This window comes from Sturnira hondurensis, unplaced genomic scaffold (genome assembly GCF_014824575.4).
Source record: "Sturnira hondurensis isolate 20B ecotype Veracruz unplaced genomic scaffold, ASM1482457v3 Scaffold0025395, whole genome shotgun sequence".
NCBI classification, from domain to species: Eukaryota; Metazoa; Chordata; class Mammalia; order Chiroptera; family Phyllostomidae; genus Sturnira; species Sturnira hondurensis.
Window position 1 is genome coordinate 16,034 of NW_028098026.1, and position 19,148 is coordinate 35,181.

The following is a 19,148-nucleotide window of genomic DNA, read 5'->3' on the forward strand; positions in this document are numbered from 1 at the left end:
CAAGAAAATTCAGTCATACTATTTATCATTTAAAACAAGTTAAATTAAATTACATTTTTAAAAAAGATAAAGGAAACAACCCAAGTATACACTAACTGTATGTATAGACTGAGCAAAGTCCAGGACTAACAGGCAATTCTGGGGGCAGAGGGGAGTTACAGAAGGAGCGACTCTTCCCAGGAGTGAGGATCTTCGTCCTCAAAGTGCTCGCTCACTCGAGTCCGATTATTTCTGAATCCTTCCCGGATGCTAAACGCAGTGTCCTAGCAGTGTCCTAGCGAAAACGTGACTCTATGAGCTTCCGGGAAGTGTTGTCAGTCCGCAGACGACTGCTGCTGTGACAGCCCGGACACGGGGAATTTTGGGAAACATGCAGTCCAGGGCAAGCGGGCGCCAAACACTCAGGCCTGTGCCAGCTGGACAGCGCGGCACCGGAGTTTGGGGTAAGGGTAGCCCTTCTGCTGAATAAAGCCAGTTCTTGGTCGGCACCAGCAAACCCCGCCCCTGTCCCCGCCCCTGTCCGCGAGGAAGAACCTCTGTGCGAGCAGTGAACGACTGAAGACCTTTCACCGCATAATTTTCTGGGAAGTGTGGTTTTGTTGTTCGGACGCAATGGTCCTTACAGCGCTAGAGGGTGGCAGAGTTCACCAGAGGCTACGGTTTTTGTTCTCTCCCGACTCGGCCTGAGGGTCTCCGGGAGCCACTCAGCAACTAGGGCTTCGCACCAGGCAGTCTCTTAGAAAGTCCAGGCCCTGTTCTCGCGAGACCACGCGGGGCTGCAGCGACTGCTGGGAAGTGTAGTTTCGATGGAGGCGACCGAGAGAGGTTCTGCTAACTAGTGTCCCTGACTCGGGAAGTCTGGGATCTGCCGCTGTTCTGTGGGCTCCGCCCTTGATCCACTCTGCAGTCTTCCGGGGCCAGGCGGCGGAGTTCTCCATCCTGCAAGCTGAGAAGACTCTCGGCAGTGCAGTTCCCATAAGGGGGTGACCATTGTCCACTTACAGCTACCTGGCGCATCGGGCACGCGGATTTGGGGTTGCGTGGGTGCCGGGAGGACGGCCGGTGGGCCTCGGGCTGACTGCACCGCGCGCTGGGCACGGCCGAGACCTTGCTGTGCTTGGCGTCTTCCCCTAGGTGTGAATTGTGGTGGGGCATTAGCTTTCTGGGCTTCTCTGCCTTGCTCTGTAAAAGGGACATCAGGGTGGCACTTACTTGACAGAGCTCGTGAAAAGAAAATGGGCGAATGAGTATAGAGTACAAACTGGAAGAAAACGCCATCTACAGTTGTTTTTATGTTATCCAGTGATGAAGCTGACGCTTTCCAGTTGTGTAACCTTGAACAAATTGCCAAGTTTGTTGGCAAGTTTCAGTTTTTTTTATCGTTTAAAAAAATCTGGAATAATATGAATGCCCACCATGCACAGACTAGTGAAGATTAATTAAGCTCATGTTTAACATTACTAGTGGTGTTTTATGAGTTTGTCTCATGTATATAAACATTGATTTACATGCAGGTGACACCTGGTAAATGGTTAGTTACCTCATGCCAAGGAACACTCAGTTCAGGGACAGACCGGAGCCCTAGAAAATGATTCCCTTTGTGCTTTTCCATGCAGGTGTGTCTCAGAGCTGCAAGATAAGCCTGATTTTTCAGGACTGTGTTTTCCTGTTCTTAATCTGCCTTCTCAGGAAAGTCCCCTCCTCTTAGACAAGAGCCTGGAAAGAGGACTGTTTTGACTATTGGAAATTGTAAAGTCATGTTCCAGGTAAGTCAGTATGTCTCCATATCTTCCTGAAACACCTTTTTTTTTTTTTTTTTTTAAATCAGGACTCTTGAGCGTTCCCTTTCCTTCTCCTTCCAGTTTCCTCCTAACAAAGTGCATTTAGGGACAGGATCTATGATTCCTTTCATTGTAGCAAAGGATGGAGCCTGAAGAACTCCCAGGTACTGTGTTCTTTTCCTCTTTTCTCCCAGTTTTCTGCTAGAAGTCTCCATAGAGTCTTGAGCAAAACTTTTTAAAATTACAATGAAAGATTCAAGTTGGGAATTTTAGATGATTTGCTTTATGGTTGTTAAGGTTGTATCATGCGGTCCCAATTAATGGTATATCATTTCTTTCAGTTATTAAGTCAATAGATGTTTGGAGTCATCTTGTTCCTCCCTTCCTGTTATAACTCACAGTCAGGCACTTCAGTTAGTTCTAAAATATATACAGTATATATACAGAATCTGATCATTAGTTACTCCATCACTGCCAGCATCACTGCCACCCTGGTCTAAGCCAACCTAGATATTGCAGTAGCCTCCTAGTGGGATTCTCTGTTTCTGCCTTTGATCCTCTTCAGTCTTTTCTCGATACAGCTGTCACAGTGATTCTCTTATTATTTAAAATGCTGTTATTTCTCAGCTTAAAACTGTTCACCTAATTCAGAATAGAAGTCAAAGTTCCTTAGTGACTTAAAAAGCTCTGTACTGCCCTGGCTGGCGTAGCTCAGTGGATTGAGCGCGGGGCTGCGAACCAGACAGTTTCAGTTCGATTCCCAGTCAGGGCACATACCTGGGTTGCAGGCCAGTTCCCAGTGGGGGACTCATGAGAGGCAACCATACATTGATATTTCTCTCCCTTTCTCCTTCCCTTCCCTTCTAAAGATAAATAAAATCTTAAAAAAAAAAAAAAAAAGCTCTGTACTATTAGACTGTTGGTTGCCTCTCTGATCTTATCTTTCTTCTTTGTCTCCTTGTTCCCTGTGGGCTCCAGCCATACTGGCTACGGCCTCCAGGCCTTGGACGTTGCTGTCCTTTTTGGAATATTCTTTCCTCACATATGCACAGTCTGGCATTCTTACCTTCCTTGTATCTTTTCTCAGTAAATTTTACTTACTTTCTCAGTAAAACTTGCCTAAACACCTGTTTAAAATTGGCAGTCACCTTTCAACTACTACTTCCACTCCTCCATCACTGTTCTGTTGTTTACCGCTCAGTCGCTGTCACTGTGTTTCATGTATACCTATGCTCAGGGTTGGTTTCCTCCCATTGGGAAGTTTTTTTTTCCTATTTGTTGATTATTGTATCTTCAGTGCCCAGAGTGATACCTGACATAAAATAGATGCTTACTAGTTGTTGAGTGAGTAATGAAACAGTGGTGGGCAGAATCATGGGGTGGAAGATGATGAAGCCTGCATAGGAGAAGGTATGAGTGGCAGATATGCATATTGGGCAGAGTCTGGTTTCTTGGGAGTATTAGATAATTAGAATTGAAAAAATATATATTATTTTAGCCCTGGCTGGTGTAGCTCAGTGGATTGAGCACAGGCCTGCGAACCAGAGGATCACAGTTCGATTCCCAGTCAGGGCACATGGGTTGCAGGCAGGTTCTCTGCAGGCCAACTCCCAGCAGGGGATGCATGAAAGGCAACCATACATTGATGTTTCTCTTCCTCTCTCCTTCCCCTCTAAAGATAAGTAAATAAATAAAATCTAATAAAAATTAAAATAAATTTTAAAAAAAAGAAAAAATATATTATTTTAAAAGTAAAAGCCAAAGTGAACTGACTGCCACACTCATTCAATGATTAGTTCCTAAACACTTATGAAGTATATAAGGAAGAATCTTACATAGGTTTGACACGCAGGGCTCATGATCTAGAGCAGTACTGTCTAAGAGAATTTCCTTCACTCGTGGGAATAGTTTATATGTGTGCTGTCCAGTATGGTAGCCATCAGTCCCATATGACTCTTGAGTATTTGAGCTATGACTAGAGTGAGTAAGGAACTGAATTTTTTATTTTATTTAATTTTTAATTTAAATTTTTATAGCCAGATATGGCTAGTGGCTACTGTATTGAATAGTGCAGGACTAGTGGAAAAATAAGAAAGTATAAGAAATTAAGATAGATACTAAGACAGATATCTTGAGTTATTCTGGGGACAAAGATAATTGAACATCCCAGGCTGCCCGTGCAATTGAAGAGGAAGAAAGAGGAAGCATCCCCGGAAGAAGCAAGGCTGGAACTGGTTTTGGTGGCTCATAGTACCAGGGAGGCAGAGGTGGAGGTGAAGTTATACTGAACTGATACCTTGAGCATAGGTGGAGAGGCTTAAGAGAGTTTTTCAAGGAACTGCAAACATTTTCTAAGGCAGTGGTTCACAGGGGAGATTTTTGTCCCCCCAACCACACCCATGGAGGACATTTGCTAATATTTAGAGATATTTTTGGTTGTCACGACTTTGCAGGAGGGGAGTTGCTACTAGCATATAATGAGTAGAGGCTAGGGATGCTACTGTCACAGGTGGACACAGGTAACGAGGCTCTTGGAGATTGGGACAAAGAATTGAACCGAACACCCAGAGTTTATAGCACAGAACATGGGAGCAGGCCAACTCCAAGCAGAGATTGACCTCATGGGCTGGAGGGACTCTATTCTTATAGGGCGGATCCTTACTGTGACTAGTTTTGGCAGGCTTTTACTGTGACAAGTACAATTAGTTGTATTAGTTTAAAGCTACCACACATGTGGTCTCCCATGGTTTTCCCGGATTGGCTGCCAGGGAAGGGGGTCCCACAATGTTACCTAGTTGACCCCCCCTTCTCCTGGGGTCTCCCTGTACTAGGTTCGCCTTTCCGTTCAGAGAATTATAGCTCTCCATGATAGAGATTGGTGAAAAGGAAAGGAATTATTTATTTAAGTTATACAGACTTAAGAGTAATGACTTAATGTCTTCATCAAAATCCCCAAGTCCCTTAGAACACCCACAAACACACACAGTCCTTCTTTCCCCCTTTGCCCAGTCCAAGGTACCGTATCTCAGGAAAAGAAATAGGAAGCTACGTGGTAGTTCTCTGCTAAAATTGCCTGAAGATTCTTCTCATGGCTGTGGGGGTGAGGGATAGTACCCCCACTCTGGCCAAAGCCACGTGATTCTTTCTGCTAAAGCTACATGGTGACTGTCTCTCACATGACTGCGGGAGTCCTCATTCTGGCCAAAAGCGCATGTGGTTCTCCCTCCAATGGCTGTGGTGTCTGGGTTTAAATCCCCGCATCAATCTTCCTCTGCAGCCCCATTTCCAACTCATCCCACAATCAGCTACACTTGCCAGGACTCCCATATCCTCCCAGCCTTACTGGGCTGCCATAGTGAGTCTGGGCAGGTGTGGCCCCATGGCGTGGAGCCAGTCATCTCCAAGCTCTCACACAGGTGCTGTAACAGGCTGGGAGTTGCCTCCCAGTTACATCTTGGGTGGAATTCACTCCCTTCTCCCTGGCTCAAAGCATGGCCACAGCTATATATCATATCTATGAAACCAGTTAAAGGTTAGAGATATGTTAAATGACCTTTCTGGAGGTTATCTTTGAAACTGTTACTATGCAAAACAACTCAATGGCCCTGCTCCATGTATCCCATCCCCCCAGCTCAGACTTGTGGGGGTGAGGACATCCCATGTTTTTTAATATTTCCTGGACACCCTGAGTTCTGGACCTCATTACAAATTTTTCTTTTGGGGCCCCCTTGGCTGCACCCTCCTACACTACTAAATATCCTAGAATTCAAAGGGCAGCTCTCCACAACATAAGAATTATCCAGCCTAAAATGTAAGTAGTGCCAAGACTGAAAAACCCTGATCTACATAAAGAGCAAAGAGTATTAGTTAATGATATTTGTGAGTTTTCTTCTTTAGACTTTTAATACAGTGACATTTATAATGTGTTCAAAACTTAAAATATGAAATAACTGCATTGGTGGTGATGTGGACACCGGCCCGCAGTGTCTGTGTCATTGTGGATGAAATGAGACATTCACACAGACTCCGGGTCCAGTGGAGGAAAAGGGACGGCGTGGCTTTTCTCTCAAGGGGAGTGAAAGCCTTGGCCCTTGCTGTGAGCAGCCTTTATTGAGTTTCTCGGCACATTATAGTATCTCCTCATTGACTATGCACAGGGGGTTACCTTTTACAGTAAACAAAGGAACCAATGCCGCTAATCACATCACAGAAGGAGGGGTATTTGCAAATGAAAAGGCAGAAGTGGTTGAACCAGTTACATTCCTTCTTGGAAGGTTTAGCATGGATTTTAGGAAGTTATTTTGCAGTAAATGTTTGCCACACATCCGGGTGAGGGAGTTCCCAGCAAAAAGCAAGACTCAAAGCAGCCTAGGCATATTGCAGGCCTGCTTCCCCATGGGAGAACCTATCTGTGGGCGTGGGTCCTGTGCATCTCCGACTGGGAGCTGGGCCCCCACCACGCAGAACAGTCTCCTACAGGTGGAAGAATAAAACATAGTGTTCTATGTTAACATAATGTTAGTAAGAGTAAATACAAATGAAAAAAAGACTTTTCCCTGGTGCCCAAAGGGAAAAAAGATCTTTTCCCTCTGTCTTTTCTTAGAATATTTCCTTGAGAAAAACCTGTCATTGTAAATCCTTTCCTGGTCTCCTTGAGATGCTTGTAAATCTTTTTCAAAGTGAAATAAGACTCTGCCAATTTTACAAAGAAGTAAAGGCTTTCTTAGGGCCTTGGAATCGTCTCTGTGAAATGATGCTTAACTGCCTGTCTGTGGGAGTTTAGCCTGGGCTTCTGCTCCAAGGTCTAACTTTCTACTTGTCATACAGATATGAGAAGTTTTCTTTGGGGTAAAGGCAATTAACACAGATGGCTACTGTAATTACGAGGTAAATTTAGGATGAACTGTGGGTCACAAGAGATGCTGTTAAGTCCTCTCACTGGAGGACAAGTTATTTATTTTGAAAGCATGTATGTAATGATTGTATCTACCTGGCTTTTTAAAAGGGTGACATTTCTTTCCATCCTTAAAGCCTCATTAGTGATTTCCCATGAAGTGTATTACAGTCTGGTTTAATGTTTATTCAATAATAAAGCCTGTGACTTTCATTTCTACATCGTAGAGATGATTTTCTGCCTGGCAGATATGGTTTTTAATTATTTCTCCAACACCGGACAAACATAAATTCCCACCTTAAAATAAAGAGTAGCGTCACTAGTGAACATACATGCCAAATATCCCAATAAAGTAATAGAATATCGAACCACTTGTGGAGTGAAAAATTCACCATAGCCAAACAATGTCTATTGCACCAGTGACAGATATTAATAATGCCATTTTAAATGCATGTTTTTACACATATTACAATTTCACTAACCAGCCAGCTATTGAACATTTAGACTTTTTTCTAAAGTTTTGCTCTTTTAAATATCACCACAGATGAGTACTTTTTCTGGGAAGAAATCTGTTTCCTTAGAATATTTTCCTTGAAATGTGCCCTTTCATTCTTTACCTTTACTTTAAGATCCTATTTAAGGACTACCAATGTTGTGAAACCATCTGTCAGTCTTCTTGCCTAGCAAGTCATAAATTATCCTAAATTATTTTAATTACAGATTGTTTTTTAAGACAGTGTTTAAGTGTATGCCATAAATGTTTGTTTTTTATAAATTAGTTATGTATATGTCTATCTCTAATATTAAAAAATGCCTTTTTTGACTCATGGGATGATTATTATTTTTAAAGATTTTATTTGTTTATTTTTAGAGAGAGGGAAAGGAGGGAGAAAGAGGGAGAGAAACAATGTGTGGTTGCCTCTTTCACACCCCTCACCGGGAACCCAGCCTGCAACCCAGGCATGTACCCTCACTGGGAATCAAACCAGCAACCCCTTGGTTTGCAAGTTATTATTCGATCCACTGAGCTACACCAGCCAGGGCTGGATAAATTTTTTTTGAACCATAGTGAATCATCATTTTTATTTGTATGTAAGCTATAAAAAACACAGGTAAGCCCTTGACTATGTACTGTCAAATGTTGAATGCTGGTTCTTAAAAATTTTTATGATTCTATTCCCTTTGACGAAATTAACTCTCCTGAAGCAAAGCGCTTATATTTTCTCTCACTCTTATTGTTCAACAACTCCAAGAACACAATTATCTTATTATTACTTAGATCAGATTTCTGATTTTTGTTACAATTGCTGATTCTTGTTCCCTTTCTAATACAACCTGGGTAACTTTACCACTTTTCCAGTGACAGAAGAGGCCTGGGCTACAGTTGAGCCTAAATATGTTTACTGTTTCAGGTAACGTTTAGTGATGTGGCCATAGACTTCTCTTATGAAGAGTGGGAATGGCTAGATTCTGCTCAGAGGAATTTATACAAGGATGTGATGGTCCAGAATTATGAGAACCTGGTCTCTCTAGGTAAGCACATTATAATTTGCTTACCTCCACCTCTACCTCAATGAAAGAGATCTCTTTTTTTATCTCCCACTCTGAACTGATGGAAATCTTCTTGAGTAAATGGCTGAATTTCTCTTTCATGTTCCCAAGGAAATGTGTAGCTCTGTTGTACCCTGCCTGAAGCTTACCTTCCTGTTTCAGCAAACATTCTTCCAACCTTCCTTTGGTCTTTTTTGTGATGATGGCATCTCTTCCCTGAGGACCACATCTCAAACAAGTTCTGTATTTTTCCTGTAAGCAGGCCTTTTCATACCTAAGCCATATGTGATCACTTTATTAGAGGATGGGAAAGATCCTTGGATGGTGGAGAAAAACCTGACAAAAGATATGTTTTCAGGTGAGTTATAGTGAATCAGGTAAAAGAGGTCTTTGTTGAAGATGCTTGTAGAAAGTGGGGGGCATTTTAGGATATTTTAGGGAGACTGTCTTCAGAGATTCCCAAATGTAACAAAATTGAGAAAGCCTTAATCTTTGATTTCTAAATGACCAGTCGTCCATCCCAAATTATCTTTCTGTATTACTCATGTCATCTAATCAAAAGTTTTTGCCTTCAAAAAAAAAAGTTTTTGCCTTCATGATAATTTACTTCATTTGAAACAAGATAAGGCAAATACTCTTTTAAGTCTACTTAAGGAAAAATATAGTGATGGATTTAAGTTAAGAAAAGCTGTCAATTAGATGGAAAATCACTTTTCCACTAAGGCTGAACTTCAAAGATCAAATGCAAAATTTAAGTGTTAAAGGAAGTAAGGAATGTGTAAGAAAGTTTCTAAGAACAATATTTTCTAATATCCAATAAAATTATGATTTTATTTATACAGATCCTGCAGAGCCATAAAGTACATTTATATTATTTTGTTGTCCTTGTAACTTTAATGCACTATAAATTCTCCATTTTAAGTATAATAATCTGACAGCAAATTGAGATTAATCGAAGGTTGTAGAGTCAAGGTTGTGAGACAGGTGTGTTCTTTCACATAAATATCAGCATAAAACTTTGACGAGGATTCTAGAATGGCTTCTGCATTTTCTTTCTGATGGTTTCATTTTTTCCATGTACTGCCTGCTCTTTTTATACCTATATCCCTTATTAGACTCTGTTCCTGCCTCTGTGAGTTATCTGTATTCTCTGTGCTCTGCTTTTTGGTAGAAATTCTCTGTGCTCTGCTTTTTGTTTGAATATATGACAGTGGTCAGAACCATGTGTTTTTGAGCTGGGTAAGAGGTGGGGCTTTATTTTTTTATCCAATTCTATTTCTACCATAGAAATTTGGCAGAAGTACAGAAAAGTAGTATTTTGCTTTCTTAATATATTTCAGATTGGAAGTTAAGGTGGGAAAATGAAGAATTATCAACAAAGGAGAATGTTTATGGTGATGATTCAACCCAAACGGTAATAATAGAGAAAATTATAAAACAAAGTCATGAATTTTCCAATTTTAATAAAGTCTGGGAATATATAGAGAAGTTAGAGGGGAAGCATGAAAATCAGGTAGAACATTTCAGACCAGTTATTCTCACCTTTAGAGAAAGTATCACTGGGGAAATTATTGGGTTGGTCAAAAAGTTCATTTGTTTTTTTTTCTGTAAGGTGGCTTTAGTAGTAGTTAGTTTTCTTTAACTACATTCGAAACAATTCTGTTAGATTGTACTGCAACAGCTGTCATATCAGTGTTGACTTAAGAAACTTAAATAAGTGAATTTTTGTATATCCGTAATAATATTGAAGGTGGAGGAAAATATGTAACATTTCTAGTATATTATGCTTTATTATTTCTTTTTTAAATATATTTTATTGATTATGCCATTACTGTTGTCCCATTTCCCTCCCTTCATTCCCCTCCATCCTGCACACCCCTCCCCCACCATCCTCCCCCTTTCATTCATGTCCATGTGTCACAAGTTCTTTAGATTCTATATTTCCCATAGTATTCCTGCCCTCCCCCCTATTTTCTACCTACCATCTATGCTACTTATTCTCTGTACCTTCTCCCCCCTTCTCCTCCTCCCACTCCCCTGTTGCTAACCCTCCTTCTGACCTCCATTTCTATGGTTCAGCTCCTGATCTAGCTGTCCACTTAGTTTGCTTTTGTTTTAGGTGTGGTTGTTAATAACTGTGAGTTTGCTGTGCTTTCACTGTTCATATTTTTTATCTTGTTTTTCTTATATAAGTCCCTTTAACATTTCATATAATAAGGGCTTGGTGATGATGAACTCCTTGAATTTGACCTTATCTGAGAAGAACTTTATCTGCCCTTCCATTCTAAATGAAAGCTTTGCTAGATAGAGCAGTCTTGGACGTAGGTTCTTGCCTTTCATGACTTGGAATACTTCTTTCCAGCCCCTTCTTGCCTGGATGGTCTCTTTTGAGAAATCAGCTGACAGTCTGATGGGAACTCCTTTGTAGGTGACTGTCCCCCTATCTCTTGCTGCTTCTAGAATTTTCTCCTTCATTTTAATCTTGGCTAATGGAATTATGATGTGCCTTAGTGTGTTCCTCCTTGGGTCCAACTTCTTTGGGACTCTGAGCTTCCTGGATTTCTTGGAAGTCTATTTCCTTTGCCAGACTGGGGAAGTTCTCCTTTATTATTTGCTCAAATAACGTTTCCACTTGTTGCTGTTCCTCTTCCCCTTCTGGTACCTCTATAATTCAGATGTTGGAATGTTTCAAGATGTCCTGGAGGTTCCTAAGCCTCTCCTCATTTTTTTGAATTCTTGTTTCTTCATTCTTTTATGGTTGGATGTTTCTTTCTTCTCTCTGGTCCACTTCATTGATTTGAGTCCCAGTTTCCTTTCCATCACTATTGGTTCCCTGTGCATTTCCCTTCATTTCACTCTAGTGTAGCCTTCATTTTATTGTCTAATTTGCCACTAAAATCAACCAGTTCTGTGAGCTTCCTTATCACCAATGTTTTGAACTGCGCATCTGAAAGGTTGGCTATCTCTTGGTTGCTTAGAAGTGTTGGCTCTGAGGCTTTGAGTTGTTCTTCTGCTTGAGTCATAATGTTTTGGTCTGTTCACACCTGTTACATATGAGGGGCAAAAGCTTATGTGTTCACTGGGGTGGGTCAACCCAGTTGCTGGGTTGTGACTGGGGGCAGGGTCAGAGAGGGGAAAATGGCATTTGTTCGGCTCTCTCTCAGATTTCGGTCCCCTTTGGCACTTCCCACAAGCAAATTGGGCCCTTCTGGTGCTGGTTCCTGGGTGGGTGGGCTTGTGTACATTCTAAGACCCTGTGGGTCTCTCCAAGGAACTCTCCTGTGAGGCTGGGAGCCTCTCCCGCCACCTCAGTCCCCACAAGTGTTTTCAATTGGTGCTTTTAGGCTTTATTTCCTGGTGCTGGCGTTGCACAGTCTGTCTCACTGTCCGTTTTTTCACCTGGTTTATCTATGCGTGAATGTGCGACCACAGTCAGCCAGCCACCTTGTGCCCTCACTGGGTCATGAGGTGGTCCCATTGCCACCTCATGCCTGGGATCTGCCAACCACCGCCTGCACTCTTGGGTTGCAGCCCACTGCTTTTTCCTGCTGCGACCCCTCTCCGCTGGCCACTGACTCCGCCCCTCTTACGAGTCTGGATGAATGAATGGTTTGTTGTTGTCGGACTTTGGTACAGTTCAATTTTTTTGTCTGCTTTTTTTTGTGTTTCTGTTTCCAAATCTTTGTTGTCCTTAATTTTGGTTGTGCGAGGAGGTAGTGTTTCCACCTATGCCTCCATCTTGGCTAGAAGTCCTGCTTTATTATTTCAAGAAAGGTAAAACACAACTGAAATGCAAAAAACGATTTGTGCCATCTATGGAGAAGATGCTGTGACTGATCCAATGTATCAAAAGAGGTTTGTGGAGTTTTGTGCTAGAGATTTCTCACTGGACAGATGCTACACGGTCAGGTAGACCAGTTGAAATTAATAGCAATCAAATCAAGATGTTAATTGAGAATAATCAATGTTATACCATGTTGGATATAACTGATATATTCAAAATATCCAAATCAAGAAAGTTATTGGTGAAAATAAAGAATGTGTCTTTTGGGACTTCAGGCCAAGATGGAGGCATAGGTGGAAACACTGTGCCCCCTCCCACAACTAAATTTAAAGAAAGCGAAGTTTTAGAAACAAAAACGCAGCCAAAACAGTGAATATTGAACTGTACAGAAATCCAACAACAACAAACCACTCAGCCAGACTGGTAAGAGGGGCGGAGTAAGCGGTGGAGTGGGGTCGGGCTGGAAAGATCATTCCGTCCAATCGACCCAGGAGCGGAGGCAGAGGCGGTTGGTGGATCCCAAATGTGGGGTGGCGACAGGCGGACCCAGTGAAGGCCCAGGGCAGCTGGCTGACTGCAGTCACACATTCGCACACAGATAAACCAAGCAAAGGAACAGTGAGACAGACTGCTCAGGCTAGAGCCTCAGTGGTGGGAATTAGAGCCTGAAAGCACCAACTGGAAAGACTTTCTCGGGATCAAGGGGCCAGGAGAGGCTCCCAGGCTCAGAGAGTTTGTTGGAGAGACCCACAGGATCCTGGAGAGTACACAGGCCCACACACCTGGGAACCAGCACCAGAGGGCCCAATTTGCTTGTGGGAAGCTGCAGAGGGCACAAAAATTTGAGAGAGAGCAGAGCAAAGTGCTATTTTTTTTCCTCTCTGACCACGCCCCCACCTACACCATCACAACCCAACAACTGGATCACCTGGCCCTGGTGAACACCTAAGGCTCCGCCCCACATACATAACAGGTGTGAAAAGACCAAACATTATGACTCAAGAACAGCTCAAAGCCCCAGAGCCCATAATTCTAAGAGACCAAGAAATAGCCAACCTTTCAGATGCATGATTCAAAACACTGGTGATCAGGATGCTCACAGAATTGGTTGATTTTAGCCACAAATTAGAGGAACATATGAAGGCTAAACTGATTGAAATGAAGGGAAATGCACAGGAAACCAATAGTGATGGAAAGGAAACTGGGACTCAAATCAAGGAGGTGGACCAGAAGGAATAAAGAAACAACGAAACAAAAAAGAATGAAGAAACAAGAATTCAAAAAAATGAGGAGAGGCTTAAGAACCTCCAGGACATCTTGAAACATTCCAACATCTGAATTATAGGGGTACCAGAAGGGGAAGAGGAACAGCAACAAGTGGAAAACTTATTTGAGCAAATAATAAAGGAGAACTTCCCCAGTCTGGCAAAGGAAATAGACTTCCAGGAAATCCATGAAGCTCAGAGAGTCCCAAAGAAGTTGGACCCAAGAAGGAACAAACCAAGGCACATCATAATTACATTAGTCAAGATTAAAATGAAGGAGAGAATCCTAGAAGCAGCAAGAGATAAGGGGACGTCACCTACAGAGGAGTGCCCATCAGACTCTCAGTGGATTTCTCAAAAGAGACCTTATAGGCAAGAAGGGGCTGGAAAGAAGTATTCCGAGTCATGAAATCCAAAGACCTACATCCAAGATTGCTCTATCCAGCAAAGCTTTCATTTAGAATGGAAGGACAGATAAAGTGCTTCTCAAATAAGGTCAAATTCGAGGAGTTCATCATCACCAAGCCCTTATTATATGAAATGTTAAAGGGACTTATATAAGAAAAACAAGATAAAAAATATGAACAGTGAAAGCACAGCAAACTCACAGTTATTAACAACCACACCTAAAACAAAAGCAAACTAAGAGGACAGCTAGATCAGGAGCTGAACCATAGAAATGGAGATCACATGGAGGGTTAGCAACAGGAGAGTGGGAGGAGGAGAAGGGGGGAGAAGGTACAGAGAATAAGTAGCATAGATGGTAGGTAGAAAATAGGGGGGAGGGCAGGAATACTATGGGAAATACAGAATCTAAAGAACTTGTGATACATGGACATGAATGAAAGGGGGGGAATGGCGGTGGAGGGGTGTGCAGGGTGGAGGGGAGTGAGGGGGGGGAATGGGACAACTGTAATGGCATAATCAATAAAGTATATTTTTTAAAAAATGTGTCTTTTATTTTATTGAAAACTAAATGAACTTTTGGCCAACCTAATATTTACAAATATAATACATGTAGAAGTCTTTTCCATTTAAATTTAAAGTTTATTTTTTCTGAATTACAGAGAATTTCTGCTGAAGGGAAATCACATGAACATGACATATTTAGGAAGAGCTTACCGAAAAACTCATATATAAAAAATGAAAATGTCAGTGGTGGAAAGAAACTTTTGAATTCTAATTTGAGTGTGGCAGCCTTCAGCCAGAGCAAATCTCTTATCCTTCACCAGACTTACAATAGAGAGAAAGTCTATACATGCGGTGAGTGTGGAAAAGCCTTTGGCAAACAATCAATCCTTAATCGCCACTGGAGAATTCATACAGGAGAGAAACCTTATGAATGTCATGAATGTGGGAAGACTTTTAGCCATGGCTCATCCCTTACTCGACATCAGATAAGCCATAGTGGTGAGAAACCTTACAAGTGTATTGAATGTGGGAAGGCCTTTAGCCATGTCTCATCACTTACTAACCATCAAAGCACTCACACTGGAGAGAAACCATATGAATGTATGAACTGTGGAAAGTCTTTCAGTCGTGTTTCACATCTCATTGAGCATCTGAGAATTCATACTCAAGAAAAACTCTATGAGTGTCGAATATGTGAGAAGGCCTTCATTCATAGGTCGTCTCTTATTCACCATCAGAAGATTCATACTGGAGAGAAACCTTACGAATGCAGTGAATGTGGTAAAGCCTTTTGCTGTAGCTCACACCTTACTCGACATCAAAGAATTCATGCTATAGAGAAACAGTTTGAATGCAACAAATGTCTGAAAGTCTTTAGTAGCCTCTCATTTCTTATTCAACATCAGAGTATTCATACTGAAGAAAAACCCTTTGAATGTCAAAAATGCAGGAAATCCTTCAACCAGCCTGAATCACTGAATATGCATATGAGAAATCACACTAGATTGAAACCTTATGAATGCAGTATCTGTGGGAAAGCATTTAGTCACAGGTCATCCTTGCTTCAACATCACAGAATTCATACTGGAGAGAAACCCTATGAATGTATTAAATGTGGGAAGACCTTCAGTTGTAGTTCAAACCTTACTGTACATCAGAGAATTCATACTGGAGAAAAGCCATATAAATGTAATACATGTGGGAAAGCTTTTAGCAAAGGCTCAAACCTTACTGCCCATCAGAGAATACATAATGGAGAGAAATTCAGTAGTGCCATAAGTGTGGAAAAATCTTTAGGTTATATGAATCACTACATGTGTGAAAAATCATGCAAAAGAGAAAGTGTATGAATGCAGCATTTGTTGTGATACAAGTCAGCCACCGATCCTCCCTGATTCAGCATCAGAAAAATGATACTGGAGAAAAGTCTTATGAATGTAATGACTATGGGAAGGTCTTGAGCAATGGAACAAGCCTTATTGTCCAGAGCTCACACTGTAGAGAGACCAAATGAAGGCAATAAATGTGAGAATGCCTTTAGCCAGTATTAATCCCTTAATTGACACAAGTGAATCACACTGTACTTAATGATATATATATATATGTATCATTATATATGTATCATATATATATATATATCATTATGTACATGATATGCAATACACACACACACACACACACACACATATATATATATATAACAAAACAAATTGGGAAAGACATTAGGCAATACGAATTTCTTATAAAAGCATACAAACAAAGCTTATGTAAGAAATTTAGCAAAGTGTTCACTAAGTTCTTATTTTCCTAGACATGGAATGTCTAGAACAACCTGATATTCTGATGCTAGAACAAATTGAAGGATGTAGGAATTATGCATAAATCTTTGCAATGAAGCTATTTATAAATACTTTTACAGGAGAGCAAGCAAAAAAGCATATTTATTATTGATAAATATGCATTTCTTATAGCAGTAGCTTGCAATTTTACTCGAGCCCTACATAGAAATTTAGTCATCAGATGGATTGAGTAAATGTTACAAAGCTGCAAATAAGTAAAAAGTAGTGTGAATAAAATTCGTGGTCTCTAATAAAATCACTTGTATATAATAAACTCACTATGACATTGGTATTTCTTTTTTTTTTTCAAGATTTTATCCATTCACTTTTAGGGAGGGGAAGGGAGGGAGAAAGAGGGAGAGAAACATCAATGTGTGGTTGCCTTTTATATGCCCCCTACTGGGGATCTGGCTCACAACCCAGGCATGTGCCCTAGACTGGAAATTGAACCAGCAACCCTTTGGTTTGCAGGCTGGCACTCAATCCACTGAGCCACACTAGCCAGGGCACATGATAATTCTACAAAACTTTATACTATGTTCCTCTTAAAGAATTAAGATCAGACTTACTACAGCCTGTAGTGAGAGACTAGCAAACCTAAAGAAAAATTACTCCTCTGCTAAGAATGTCATTATTTTGGTAAGGACAATTCATAGTCTATTTCCAGCTGGATTAATTCACACATTTTGATTTTGTACAATTACTGTGAGAACATAACCAAGAAACAACGTACTATGAGAGATCAGAATAGGTTTCACTGTGGATGTGTATTTCAATCTGAATCCTAAAAAATGAAGACCACGTATGTAGCTGTGTGCAAGCACACACATACTGGGGGTCACTGTAGACAAAGCAGACAACAAGTTTTGTTGTACTTGCTGCAGGTGGACATTATGATCCAGTGTCTAGCTTCAACTTTTATGATTTTGAGCTATCACTGTTGGCAGCATCATTCGTAATAGCAGTGGTCATTTCTCCATAAATCATAGTTAAAGGGGTTTGCCTTGAAACTAATAGTCCGGACCTTTCCCTATTACTTCTCCAGCCCACCCACTAACTTTAAAAGCACTGATTTTATGCAATATATGTCTTGAAATAAGAGTTTTTGCTTTCTACAATGAACATTGAGAGATAGTTGTGTTTTATAAGGGAGACAGCTTCAAATATACTAAGTTTTATATAAGAAGTGGAATAGTCTTACTGGTCCCCATGGTTTCCTATCTTGTGACTAGAAAGGAACACAGATCAATTATTAAGATTGTGTGGACACTGTTGGAGGTAAAGGGCGGTTTATATTTCAGGTTGTGTTCTCTATGGCAAGTATCTCCATGCCTCCTTCAGCAAAATATTTTTCCCTTTGGCCATGCAGTTTCTTCAGCCTAAAATATTTCCCATATTCCCATTATTATCAATGGGAAAATTACTTGCCAGAGAGAGTACTGTTCACATTTCAGAGTTCACTTTAGGTATTACCCCAGGCTTCCTCAGGTAATAATGGAAAGAATGAGGGATTTAAAAAAAAAGACATATAGAAAACAGTGGTAGACATAAGTTCGTCCTTTCCGGTAATTATTTTAAATATAAGTAGATTAAACTCATGAATCAAAAGACGAGTATTGGTAGAATGTGTTTAATTGTGTTTCTTCAGAATTTTACTTATTTTTAGAGAGGAAGAGCAAGAGAATAAGAGGGAGAGAAATTGGTTGCCTCTCACATGCCACCAACCAGGAACCTGGTCCACAAGCCAGGCATGTACCCTGACTAGAAATTGAACTGGTAATCTTTCTGTTTGCAGGATGATGCCCAATCCACTGAGCCATACCAGTCAGGACTAGAATGGATTTCTAAAAACAAGCCAAAAAAACATGATCCACTATATGTCGTACAAAAGACTTGCATTAGAACCAAAAACAAATAGGTTTTTGAAAGTGGAACAGTGGAAAGCTTTTTCAAGCAAATAGTAACCAAAAGATAGCTATGGTGTCTATACTAACATTAGACAAAAACATGCTTTATTTTTTAACTTTAATTCTTATTCAAGTACAGTTTTCTATTGTATATTCCCTGCCCTGTGTTCCCCCCCAAGTGCTCCCCACCTCCCTCCCATTTCCACCTCCCACCTTAATTATTGTCCATGTGTCCTTTATACTTATTCATGTGAGTCCCTCCCCTTTTCCCCTATGATTCTCTCCCCTCTCCTCTCTGGACCCTGTCAGCCTGTTCCGTATTTGAGTGTCATTGGTCATATTTTGCTTGCTTGTCTGTTTTGTTGTTTAGATTCCTGTTAAAGGTGAGATCATATGGTATTTGTCTTTCACCGCCTGGCTTATTTCGCTCAACATAATGCTCTCCAGTTCCATCCATGATGTTGCGAAAGGTAGGAGCTCCTTCTTCCTTTCTGAAGCATAGAATTCCATTGTGTAAATGTACCATAGCTTTTTGATCCAGTCATTTACCGATGGGCATCTAGATTGCTTCCAACTCTTTTTTTTTTTTTTAATATAATTTTTATTTAATTCTTGTTCAAGTACAGGTTTCTGTCTTATAATCCCAACCCTGCCCGCCCCCCACCCCATGCTCCCCGCCTCCCTCCCCTTTCCACCCCCCACCCTTAGTTATTGTCCATGTGTCTTTTATACTTGTTCATGTGAGTCCATTCCCTTTTCCCCTATGATTCTCTCCCCTCTCCCCTCTGGGCCCTGACAGCCTGTTCCATATTTGAGTGTCATTGGTTGTATTTTGCTTGCTTGTTTGGTTTGTTTAGATTCCTGTTAATGGTGAGATCATATGATATTTGTCTTTCACCGCCTGGCTTATTTCGCTCAGCATAATGCTTTCCAGTTCCATCCATGATGTTGCAAAGGGTAGTAGTTCCTTCTTCCTTTCTGCAGCATAGAATTCCATTGTGTAAATGTACCATAGTTTTTTGATCCAGTCATTTACCGATGGGCATCTAGGCTGCTTCCAACTCTTGGCTATCGTAAATTGTGCTGCTATGAACATCGGGGTGCATAGGTTCTTTTGGATTGGTGTTTCAGGGTTCTTAGGATATACTCCCAAGAGTGGAATTGCTGGGTCAAAAGGTACGTTCATTTTTAGTTTTCTTAGAAAATTCCATACTGT

The 19,148-nt window shown here is 40.9% G+C and overlaps 1 protein-coding gene across 7 annotated transcripts; it reads left to right on the forward strand.

Moving 5' to 3' along the window:
- Nucleotides 1-803: 803 nt before the first annotated feature.
- LOC118982530 (zinc finger protein 181) lies at nt 804-16,294 on the forward strand. 7 transcript variants are annotated; one of them, XM_037039634.1, is made up of 6 exons: nt 805-1,146; nt 1,690-1,766; nt 8,088-8,208; nt 8,486-8,584; nt 9,567-9,640; nt 14,343-16,294. In XM_037039634.1, exons 2-6 carry the CDS (start codon nt 1,758-1,760, stop codon nt 15,534-15,536), a joined length of 1,497 nt encoding a protein of 498 aa, XP_036895529.1. In that variant the 5' UTR covers nt 805-1,146; nt 1,690-1,757; the 3' UTR covers nt 15,537-16,294. The 7 variants fall into 7 exon arrangements, with proteins under 7 accessions (XP_036895534.1, XP_036895529.1, XP_036895528.1 ...); XM_037039633.1 differs by having other exon boundaries at nt 805-1,134; nt 1,617-1,766; XM_037039635.1 differs by having other exon boundaries at nt 805-975.
- Nucleotides 16,295-19,148: the final 2,854 nt, after the last annotated feature.

What these genes read in the sequence shown, in the direction of transcription:
- LOC118982530 (XM_037039634.1), top strand. An exon ending in TGAGAACCTGGTCTCTCTAG is followed by an intron (nt 8,209 to 8,485) that starts GTAAGCACATTA and finishes TTTTCCTGTAAG; the next exon opens with CAGGCCTTTTCATACCTAAG. An exon ending in GTGATGATTCAACCCAAACG is followed by an intron (nt 9,641 to 14,342) that starts GTAATAATAGAG and finishes TCTGAATTACAG; the next exon opens with AGAATTTCTGCTGAAGGGAA.